Genomic DNA, 12,389 nt, shown 5'->3' on the forward strand with positions numbered 1-12,389 from the left:
TTGGTAATATGTATAATAACGAAACAATGTGAGATGATAATATAGCCCCACAGTGTATTGAATAGGTGAATCAATTCTCAGCAGATGCGCACACAGATTAACACCAAAATGTAGGCTACATTTTATACAGAGTATCCCAAAACCTCCAAATTACAAGAGTCTTAATGTCTAACACGCAATAGAAAAATATAAATGAATAAAGTTAATCAAGATTGCAATCAAAGTTTAGGTTTGTGAAGACTTGGAGTGAGAAGCGGATCATGTTAATACCAGGTGTGAACTGGCGTACCTAGAGCGGTCCACTTGGGATCGGATCATGTTAATACCAGGTGTGACCTGACGTTCCTAGAGGGGTCCACTTGGGATCGGATCATGTTAATACCAGGTGTGACCTGACGTTCCTACAGCGGCCCACTTGGGATCGGATCACGTTAATACCAGGTGTGAACTGACGTTCCTAGAGCGGTCCACTTGGGATCGGATCATGTTAATACCAGGTGTGAACAGCCTCTTTGTGGAATGGCGCAGGTCGAAGCATCTGCTGCTGAATATCTCCAAGACCAAAGAGATGGTGGTGGCTCCGGCCTCTCCTGCTGTGTGGCTGAGTAGGCTGATGAGGATAGCTGGCACTGTGGTTGACATGGAGCTGGGCTCCCTGGTGTCAGTTGCAGAGAGAAGGCCAAACTGAATTTCATGACCTGGGCCCTATTTTTAGATTTTAGATAGTGAACAAAGGCATGGTATTAGTGTTCTGCACGTTCAGAGCCAGGGTCGCTACACGTGGAGACGGTGTAGAATGTTTGTTTGAGAATCTGACATTGCTGGCCCTTCACATGGCAATCGCAGTCTAGACTTTTTCCATTTGTGGTCCCTCGATGATGGAATGAGCTACCAACTGCTATCAGAGCAGGGCTGTCCCTGCATATCACACCATAACACACTTTTGCTTCTTCTCTTTGCTCTTGTCAAGTTGACCAGAATTAGTTTTGTGGTGCTTACTGTCTTTGTATCTCCTAACTTACAATAGTTTGATTGTTGCACCTCACTTAAGTTGCTTTGGATAAAAGCATCTGCCATATGAATTGCTGTACATTTTGAAAAAACTCTCTCTCTCAAACTAAATGTTACAGTTTGCTATGTTATGTTTAATTTGCTATGTTAATCTGGTTTATGTTTCCCACAGCAAAATACATCGGCTGCTACACGGATGACACACACAACAGGGCACTCAGAGGAGTGTCATTTTTTGACTACAAAAAGATGACCCTCTTCCGTTGCCAGGACAACTGTGCTGAGAGGTAAGATTGAGTAAACACCGAGTTTCACTAGATATAAGCATTAATATTGTGAGTGTTGAGTGTCAAGTGAAATTATTAAATGGTAATTACATAAAGACAGTAACGTTAGATCAGTGTTTGTGTAACACTTTTTGCTCTGAATAAGAGATGGCTGAGAAGAGAACTCCAGCGGAGTTGCCCATTCGCTACTTTCACATGGCCAAACCAACCCGGGGACGAAACACAGAAGGACAATTACTAAAGAAGTGGGTATAACCAGGGACGTCTACAGGTGAAACCCACTTCTTTATTAATTATTCTTCTTTCTAAGGACTTTAGTATAACCAAGCCAAGAAAAAGATTCAAGTGGACATCACTGTGGCTTTCAGAGAGAAACCAATGGAAGTTCAATGTATGAAGATACCAAGCTTGCTGTTTTTGGCTGGACAGGTGAGTCATTACTTAACTTCATTGAATAGCCAATTTACCTCTGCATTGTGTCTATCAGTTACCCAATCACAGTAATAACTAATCCCAACTCAGCTAGCAAGGTAGCTAGCTATAGCTAATTTATGGACTGTCAGAAAAGTTAGCCTGCATACCAATTGCTGTGGTAGCTAGAGATTGTATTTTTTTCGCTCATTTTGACCCTGGCCTTTAAGCAATCATGTCTAGCCTTCGGAATATAACTTGATCACTAGAGTATGATCAAGAGTACAAACCTCAGTTGGCTATCATAGCTTCCTAAATAACTAACTAACTTTGGTCTGTCGATGTTCGATAACTGGCTAGTTAACCAACTAGTTAGCCATGCAAATATATTAACTCATCTACAAATAAGAAGCCTTGTGGACCCTCTATGATAAAGTTACCTTTATTATTAATTATTAATGTTACTGGTCCACACATTTCAGCTACTGTTGTTCTCAGTCATGAGTCGTTTGGATAGGGTTACATTGTGTTTGGTTTCTAGATTTATTCTTTAATGTTGCAATATACATCTGTGTTTCTATAGTTATGAGAGATACTCCCACAGTGTAAGTTTGGAGCATCAAGACCTCCATCCTGTCCCTTGTGAAGTGTCTGCTCTCCACCTCTTTCTGACAGGTGAGTGACTTCTAAACAGAAATTGGTATTGGCTATCGAAAAAAGTAGCTGGAAGTCCTAGATTGTGTGATGAAGTCATGTTACGTAATTCTGTCCACTTTCCATAATACCAGCAGATTTCAGTGGTCTCAAACACTTTACAGGTAGCTCTCCTCCAATATCTTTGATGGTCTCGTTGTTTAGAGGTCACCAACACCATCACCAATAGTTGCCATTAACTCTTCCAGACCCAAGGGGCCCCGTGGGGGACTTTTTGGTATTTTGATTAATATATTTGCGAGTTTTTGTCTTAGAAACATAAAACTAACACCCACAGCAACCTTGAACCCTTTTCTTTTAAAATATGTAAAGTTTGAAACTAAAATATAAATAATCACTTTGTAAGGACAATATTACAAATCCCTTGCAAATTTCAGCCTCTGAGTGAGGTTTCGACCCTCCCATTAGCAAATGACAACTATTCATATGATAAGGAGATGGTAATTCAGTGATCACTATTGGGTCAAGTAAACCTGTAGGAACAAAGACATTCCAGGCCCATTACGTCATGGCCATTGTTCTTGACCGAGGTGTCCCAGAATGTTCACACCTTTCTCATCAATATGCATAGTGGTCTAAGTGAAAGAAAGTGTTACATTGTATATTACTCAAAATTAGTATTGAAACCACACACACTTTCTGAATGATAAACTCACCTATGTGGAGCAAACACCTATGTTTACAGGGCTCAGAGTAAAAAAGAAAACTTCCAAAATATTAACAATGTGTTTTTGTACAAAGTCTGAGCACCTCTAAAACTAGATTTCATTTTAGTGTCTTTAGATTTCATTTTAATAAAAAACGTTTTTTACTACATTCCTTTTACTCTCATTTTATTATTGCTGAGGTGTTCTAGAATATAATCATAAATGCCACTTTTGCCTCATGGTTTTTAGTTAGGTGAAATATACAAAAATATCAGGCATGGCAGACTACCTAACATAGTCAAAAAAAAAGCCTTGGGGCTGGAAGTGTTAAAGACTGAGGAAATGGTCAGTTCAGGCCTTGGTCTCTGTCTTGTCAATAGCACTATACAATTGACTTGGCAAGCAATAAGTAAGTAAGAAAGTAAATACATAAATAAAAGAAACCAATAAGAAGAATTAAATGAGTAAATTAATAAAATAATCAAAAATAAATACTTTTTGACCAGGAGTCCATTAAAACATTTTGGCAGACACCACAAGTGTTTTAAAACCAGCACAAACGTGGGCAAAACCAACCAGACATGAAGGCTAGTGAGAAGAGGTGGGTCTTCCACAGTGCAGTGGCCATGACTTGCAGAAGGCCCAGTCACCCTCAGACTTCAATCTTCCTCAGGGGATGTTTCAAAGCAACTGTGAAGAGGATCTGAGAGGCCCAGAGGGCAGAGGCTGCCTGAAATAGAATGGGTTGCAAGTCCATTTAAAGCTTTAAAAACTAAAAATGAAACATTTTGTAAAATCCCAAATTGCACTAGTAGCCAGTACATGTGATGTGCTTAGTCCAGTGTATAAGGAATTGAAGTCATGTCTGGAAGTAATAACACATGAATAAAAATGTTGGAAGAAACCTACCCCACAAAATTAATACCAGATTCATCACATATGCTTTATTTTAGAATTCCGAGGCTGTTTTGGAAGTTAAGGATCAACAAAGATGACTTGTTGATGAATCTTGCCCTCATTTAGCTCAAAAAAATTCTTAGCCCTACACAGTCTAATGTCCTGTAAGTAGACTAGTTGCAAATCTGTCAGCCTATTAATAGACATGTTTATTTCTTTACCCTTCAGTCAGATCATTTTCCTCCACACACTAAGTTGGTTTGCCTGTGTACTCAATATCCACCCGACCAGCTTCACTTAATTTCTCTTAATCTCCCTCCACCATCAAGCTTAGCCCTCCTGTGGTCTGAAGACAGAAGAAGCTCTTTTTGCTGTTTCATTCTTTAAAAATGTCTCGGATCAACTCCAAAATGCCATGCTGCCACTTCTCCTAAATTCTGCTCAGCATATTTAATTCAACTTCAAGGTTGAACTTGATATCATGTTTTCTTTTTGTAGCCATGTCGAGAATCACTGTGAGAAAGCTTTCTATTTTCTGGAGATGCAAAATATTCCAGTTTAGGAAAAGTGAACAGCCTAAACAAACAGTGAATAGACCAAACATTGTTTTTTTCCCCAACTATATGCATTCTTTAACTACCTTTTAAAAACCAGTGTTATTTCTTTTTTTTTTGCCATTTTATATCAATTTGACTGTTTATATCACTGAAAGGGTCGCGCACATTGGTGATTGGAAGAGGCCTGCATTTATTGGAGACTTGTGGATGACTGAGAATGTTGAGGCAAAAACCTTCAGTGCCATGGCATTAGTACCAACCATGTTTGAGCTGGCCTAGGAGATGTCAGGAGCTATTGTGTGGGAGGCAGCACGAAGTCCAGCAGGATTATGTTGGCAGAATAGGGTCTAGGGTCAACAGAAAGTAAAGAGGTCATTGGTCACTTTAAGGAGAGCTGTTTCAGTACTGTGACATACTGTGATCAAATCTTGTGACTGGAGAAATAAAAGGACAACTGAGAATATAGTATTTGTCAGAAGGTGTCATGGTTTTGGACTTCGTCCAACGTTTTTGTCATTGTCAGCCTTTGTACAGATTTCTTTGTGTTTTGTGTTGACCCTGCCGTGTTGTTATCCAACTCACCTGTGACTCTTTTTCAGTGTCATGTGCCTTCATTCAATAAATTGTCTCAGTGTATTTAAATCCAGTTTCCTGTCATGTTCTTTGCTTAGTCTTTGTAGTTGTGTTTGACCCAAGTGAAGACCTAAGCATTGTTCCTGGTAGATCATGATGTTTGGTGTCTCTGTTCTCTTTGACTCTGCCTTTTCCCTTGGATTACTCTTTTGGATGTTGTACCTTTTTGTTGGATTTTATCCCATGAGCGTTTGGACTTCTGTGACCTTCTGCCTAGAATAAAATGTAATAAAATAAAAAGTCTTTCTAACACTCTCTGCACTTGAGTCTATACCTAGGTCTAGGTCTACCTAGGATTCGTTTACATCTATAAATCCCATCCCTTTGGAAGAGGAGGTGGTCTATCGCAAGAATGTAAAACTAACTGCAATCACTCTGCGTGATCAAACCTCCTTTGATCCCCGTTCCCCTGCTCCATGGACCTACACACACTCTTGTTGCACCTTAGCCAGTGGTTCTCAGACTGGGGGGGTAACCTCATATAGGGGGGGTAACGGACCTCTCACTGCAAAATGTAGTTGCACTAACAAATCACAGACACCTGTCTTCAGCCTGGCCAATACAATCTGAAAGTTATCATTTGAAATTCTGAACAAGCAAACTTTAGCAGATGTCCAAAATTACAAAGACAGTTCAGACATTGGAAATATAGCTATATAGTATATAGCTATTCCTATCTCCTCGGTTCAGTTTCAAAACGTAACCTTAGCCTTACAACACTGCTGCTGCTGCAGTACACTTTAAACAGTCTTTTTAAAAGGCTATTTTCATCTAATGTTTCTGTCTGATAATTTCCACTGCATTATCCACTGCATTATCAGTCCTTCATCGTTTCATCTCTTTTCTCTTCCTTCAGAGCTCAGCCTTGAGATCCCCAACGCTGGTTTCGTATTGCGCACAAGTTATATGGCCTTAAAACTTCTCCTCCCTTTCGCTTCATCATACTCCAAACTGATGACTCTCAAAGAAAATATCGCAATCTCTCTCAGATTGGTCGACCATGGACTGTGTTTATCCAAAATTGAACAGAGAATTCAACAGCTTTGCAGAACAATACAGGTTCGTGTTTCACATAGAGCTGAGACTTAGCATAAATGTAGGCTTCGTAGGAATAATAACAATAACAACAGTACTACTACTAGTTATTCACCCATCTATCTATGGGGGAGGGGCTTGCAAAAGGTTGAGAACCCCTGACCTAAGCCATCAAATGTATTTATTTCTGAACTTTCAACTATACTAAGTACTCTAACTACTAACTACTAACTACTCTGAATGCAATGTCTCCATCCTGATAGGCGATTTTAACCTTTATTTGGATTCCTCAAATGTTTCTTCACAAAATGCTTTTTTTCAAGGCAATGCTTTGATATCACACAAAATGTGGACTTTTCAACCGACAGCTAAGGCCATATTTTAACGAAAGTATTTAACGAAAGTTTTTCAAACGGTAATACTAACCGTTGGGAATTCTACTGTGGTTTACCGTGAAACCAGTATCCCTATTACTGAAAAACAGCATCTTTTCCATAATTTCCCCGTCACAGGTGATGTCAAGGGACTGGACAATATCCTGGAATGTACACAAGTGACCCAGATGAGGACAGAGTGAATGATACCCAATAAGGGGAACCTCAGAGCATGGCGGACTGTTCTGGGTGAAACCACTCATGTATTCAATTCAGAATCTTACATGCATTCAATCATCCCCGCAGCTGTCCTGCTGTGGACTAATGTATGGTGCCTACTGCCTTGAAAATGACATACTGGCATGACACAGGACATGACGGACAAACCAACCAAGTGGGGTTTCAAGTTGTTTGTGCTCGCAGACTCCAGCAATGGGTACTCTGTTTGAAACCGTTTTGAAGCTTGGTGTCCTGATCAGGACTGACAATTTATTGGTCTTTTATTCATTTCTTATTTAGTATTATTCCAGTAACACAATGTCTTTGCACTTTCTATTCATCAAAATGTAATCCATTACATGTTTGGGTTTTAACACAGTATTTTCAATAAACTACAAAAAGGGTTTAATTGTCTCTTCTTGTCTTACAATTCATACTTACTTTCCAAACATATGTTGCTACTTCAGTGGCGTAACGTAGTAACGACGGGCCCAGGTGCAAGATATTATTACGGGCCCCCCTAGTGAACGCTAAAAATTAAAAAAATTAAAAATCGTAGCGTTCCCTACTTCCGCAACCGCGTCTAAAAAACTGTTTGTTATCGATATAAATAGTGTTTAATTAATCAACCTTACATATTTCAGAAGCGATGGGTGTGTAGGCTACTGTGTACACAATTAACTAAGTCTTGTTTGACTCTCAACAGGAACATTTCTTACCGTAAAAATGGTTAGAAAGTGATAATAATAGCGACCACTATTTACCCAACTTGTAGCCTAGTAACTGCTGCACTGCTGACTCCGTGGGCTGGCGACTAGTTGACTAGCTTTGCCGCCTTCTCCTCCTGTTCTTTTTTCTCTTGTCCTTTTCTACTTCCACTCTTGTGCTTAAAAGGCATTGTTACGAGTAAAGTTGTGCTGTGCTCAATGAAGTAGGTTATCAGACCTTCGAATTGGTTTAACTATAGCCTATTGTATTGTCACATGATCAAATAGAGACTTGACATTGGACAACAACATACATATTACCCAGCAATCATCATTGCTAATCACAAAAATACCAAAGAAAATAAGAACGTATTCATTTCATTGAATAGTTTTTTGATAGTTTCTATAGTGTATGTAGGATAAGCATATGATTTTGTTATAAATTGCTACTTTTCCCCAAAAAAGAATAACAACCATGACTGAGATAAGTTTGTCTTTTCAAGTGTATAAAAATCATTTGACACTGCTATCTATGTATTAGTAGCGCTTATTTGAACATAAGCATATCCGAGAAAATTACACTGTACTGACGGTGGGCCCGTCGAGCGACTTGAGTATTTCTTTGGGCCCGGCGACGGGCCCCGACACCCTACGGGCCCAGGTGCAGCCGCGCCTGCTGCACCCCCTATAGTTACGCCCCTGAGCTACTCTAACACTTAAGTAGTCAAACCACCTGAAATTTCTGAATGATTTGATCACCTATGTGTGGCCGGCAACCATGTTCACAAGGTTCCAAGCCCAAAAAATCTTGGACAGAAATGTTTATAACGAGGTATCAACCAGGACTGATGAGTTGGCAGATTTGGCTAGTTTACAGTATTTCTGAAGAAAACATTTGAAGTCTGATTAGGTTAGATGTGATCATTAAGCAGCAAGTTAGTTAGCTGGCAAGGTAACTTTGATTGACAGAAACAATCCAGACACAAAACCAGATTTGTTAAATGGACTGCGTTTATATTTTATACTCTCAAAGCGCTTTACAGATGAATGCCTCATTCTACCAATTCACACACTGATGGCGGAAGTTACTATCTAAGGTGCCAACCAGTATGGTCAGGGTTTCAGTGTCTTGCTCAAGGACACTTGGACACCTGGTGAGTGTCGCTGAATTGCTATTTTGCCCATTGCTGAACGACTCCTCTACCTCCTGAACCACTGTCGATACACAATTCTGTAAGCAATTTAGCAGATGTAGCTAAGTAATTAACTTCAAATGAATTACTAATTAAATTAGTTAAACTAATTAACTCTATAAAGCGCCCAGAGACAATTTCAATTGTCACTGGCACTATATAAATAAAATTGAATTGAAAAACCTTTATCACACCAGGTTTAAGCTAAAATGCACAAAAAGTTAACTGAACCTGGGATGCTGGATTGTTGAACCAGTGTGTATCACGCTGAGCAATGGTAGAACCCAAGTGCAGATCTCAGAAAAAGGCTTTTGTCTTTATTTCCAAAAAACACAGAAGATCCAGATGAAAACAGAAGGTAGGGGAAATCCCAAAAACACAGGAGATCCAAAAAGAACAAAAGATATCTCATCGACAAAACACGGCAGATAGATCACTGGGTGAAACGATTGGCAAAAGGCCAGGTATAAATACTTAGTGAGGTTGGTCATGTGACTGTTTGTGGGTACAGAAAATGGCAGGAAAAACAAACAAAGGCAGGAAGTAAACACAAAAGGTGAAAGGTCAAGAATATAGCACATGGACAACCAAAATAAACACAAAACACATGGTGACCACAAACACAATTATAGATTAGCAAATACAATTACAGACAAATAGAAAAAGGTGCATTATAAAAGTAATAAATTCAACAAAACAGGTATATAATTAAAAGCAATTCCGATGCAATATATGAGACCAAATTGATTGAACAGAATAAAAATATATGGAAATAAATGATTGAATGAAAAAAATTAAGCGACAATGGACCTTCATTCTCGAACGCAGTTAAGAAAAAGTTAAGAAGAAATGTCTTCTATTTTTTTCTTTAAGAAGAAATGTCTTCTTAACTCCACCTACGAAGTTCCTGGGACAATTTTTCTCATCTGGGATTCGTTCTTAACTTAGACCAGAATTTAAAGAACGCTAAATAGCAGTCGTAAATCGGCCAGATTCGAGTGCGCCCATGTTCTTAGGGGCTGAATTTGTGAGAAATCGTTGGTGATTGCGTTCACACAATTCTACAGACATCCTAGTATTTAATTTAGATTGGACACATCTACATTCTGCAACAGAACCTCCACCTCTGCACCGGTGAAGTTAGGCCTACGTTTACTGGACCGGTGCTCGTTTTCCGCTTTGACATGATTTTGATCAGTCTCAAGTTGCTTTCGCGTTGCCTGTGGAGTCTGTGGATTCTGTACACGTCTTTTTAGTTGCATGCCCTTAGCTGGCGGAGCAAATTCAGGTGTACGAGAACGCACGTTGGATTTAAGAATCAGTGCACAGCTAAGAACACTTTGGCGGTTTAAGAACACATTTCCAGGCGTTCATGAATCCGGCGGGAATCTTTCTTAAGGTTGGTCTTACGAAGTTCGTAAAAGATATTTAAGAAGACACTTAAGAAAATGTTCGAGAATGAGGTCCAATGTCTTTGAGATCAGTTTTACGGGTGAGTTGGTACTTTGTAATAATAATTGGTAGAACCAATCAACAAGTGTGACTAACTGAACATGTTTTGTAGGGCTGTGTGAGGTGTTGTTAGTTAAAATTGGCAAATTTCTCATGAATCAACACATAAATCAATCCTCTGAAAATGTCTGTTATATGAAATATTTAAAACTACAGAAATGTGCATCTGCCCTCTTTCAAATGTCTGTCGAAACTGTTCTGTACGTTATTTGTTATTGATGAGAGAAGTGGAAAAAGCTGTGACTCTTGTAAAAGCAAAAGCATGTAACTGCTGATAACTTTATGAATAAATATTAATAGGCTCTAGTTAGGACATGTGCATCGTCCTATTGCAAAAAGTGTGTAGCGATAATACTGAGACAGAAACGTTAAGACAGCAAATGCGGCTGGCTTTGTTATGTATGTTAGCTCACTACCACCTGGCACATCACCCATCTATCTTCAAACCACACATGTGCACACATGCTTTGTTTAAGAGAAAATACAAGAATACGTCAGCAGATTGTTGTCATACCTAGATAAAATTTGAATATTTTATATATATGATATACTGTATATATTAAAAAAAATAGTTTGCATCCCTGTCCCAGCAAAATAGATGCTAACTTATGTTGAGTGGTAGTGTAATGATGACAATAGAGATGTCTCTTCCTATCGATATATGTGTGTACACAATTTTATCACAATCTCCTGTGCACTGCTTTCATTCATACTGCTAGAGACCCCCTCCTACTGCTGCACAATCACACTTGCATCATGCACCCTTTCATGCAGCAAATACAATTCCATGTTCATGTACCAATGTTCAATTGGTAGGTAATGGCTTGATTGCCTTACTGACGGTCCTGCAGAAGAAGTGAGAAACCATACATTTCAGTGTCAACTTACTGTCTCTGTTTTGGTGTGAAAGGGTAGGAGTGTGATGGGAGGGACACAAAATACATTATTTGAAAAGATCCAGCCGACAATGCATCTCTGAACATGGCCGTGGCCGGACGCATGGGGAAACGTAAATGTAAAAAGAAGAAGAGAACGTAAGCCGTTTAATGGCACTTCTCATCCACTAAGAAGAATTTTCATTGATAGTTTAACACTTGATGATACTAGGATACCTAGCCAAACTGGATACTTTCAGGAAAAAATATGAATGTCCATACATTGCGTATCGTTGGTGAAAAATGCCATAATTTTATCCTAAATACCAGTCACCCGTCTATTCAGATGGAAAACTGAAAGACCGCTTCAATCTCTTAGGGAGAGAAAAAGGATTTTTGTTTTGTTCTGGTTTTTTTTCAGTCTTTTTCAGATCAGAGTTGTGTCTCTTTGCATGTCTATGATTCAGATAGCCTGACGATGTCATACTCATAATTCTAGTCAGAATATGAGTCTGATACCGCTCCAATGGGCTGTGATTATGGGGCGTGTTTCAACCGAACCAGGAAAAAAAATGCCTCTTCGCTCAATTGGATATATCTAGAACCAATCAGAGCAACGTAGTATGACCATAACGTAGACCATGGGGCCAGCTGATACATTAAACTTTTACCGGATCCCGTAGGAAGGACGGCAAAAACATGTTTTCGATCGACAAATGCCTTGATCGCGTTTCTCTGTTCCTCTTTCAAAATGAATGTGCTGTCAATGTCTTCTAAAACAGACTCGAATCACCACATTTCAGCTCTCCAACGGCAGCCATGTTTGTTGAAAACGAATTCACCCCAAAAGCTCTTTGGTGACGTGGTTGATTACGTTACGGTTGATCATCTGTCCATCATCGTATAAAGCCCGCCTTGACAATTTGATTGGTACGGCAATGTCTGTCCGCAGATAATTTCTCCTCAATGGAGTAATGCCAGACCGAACTTCCCAACCAAAAAATGTGTGGGCGGGGCTAAGTTCGGTCTGGTATCCAGGCTATGATTCAGATGTCCTCGCAAATACAGTTGGCAAGCAATAGAGACGTCTGAGCTTAGAACTTAGTTCTTTGTTACAGAGCCTTACCCACTGGCGCCGTCTGACGCGCGTTGATGGCAAAGTTTAGAACACAGTTGTATTTCCTGAGCGTCAGGTCATTTACAAGCTAATGTTAGCTTACGCTAGATAGAAGAGTAAAGCGCATTTAGCATAAAATTAAGGCATTTTCAATGACAAACAGAGTGAGCTGACAGACAAATTAAATGGCACTGCCAATG

At 39.4% G+C, this 12,389-nt stretch overlaps 1 protein-coding gene across 2 annotated transcripts in view; it reads left to right on the forward strand.

The window, feature by feature from the left end:
• The first annotated feature begins 595 nt into the window (after positions 1 to 595).
• The window catches only part of LOC105896860 (WSC domain-containing protein 2-like), a 32,744-nt gene continuing 20,950 nt past the window's right edge, over positions 596 to 12,389 (forward strand). For both annotated transcript variants that reach the window (XM_031570050.2, XM_031570049.2), the window contains exon 1: positions 596 to 1,298. In XM_031570050.2, coding sequence (XP_031425910.1) covers positions 1,156 to 1,298 — 143 coding nt within the window. In that variant the 5' untranslated portion in view covers positions 596 to 1,155. The remainder of the gene's footprint in view (positions 1,299 to 12,389) is intronic.

This window comes from Clupea harengus, chromosome 7 (genome assembly GCF_900700415.2).
Source record: "Clupea harengus chromosome 7, Ch_v2.0.2, whole genome shotgun sequence".
Taxonomy (NCBI): domain Eukaryota; kingdom Metazoa; phylum Chordata; class Actinopteri; order Clupeiformes; family Clupeidae; genus Clupea; species Clupea harengus.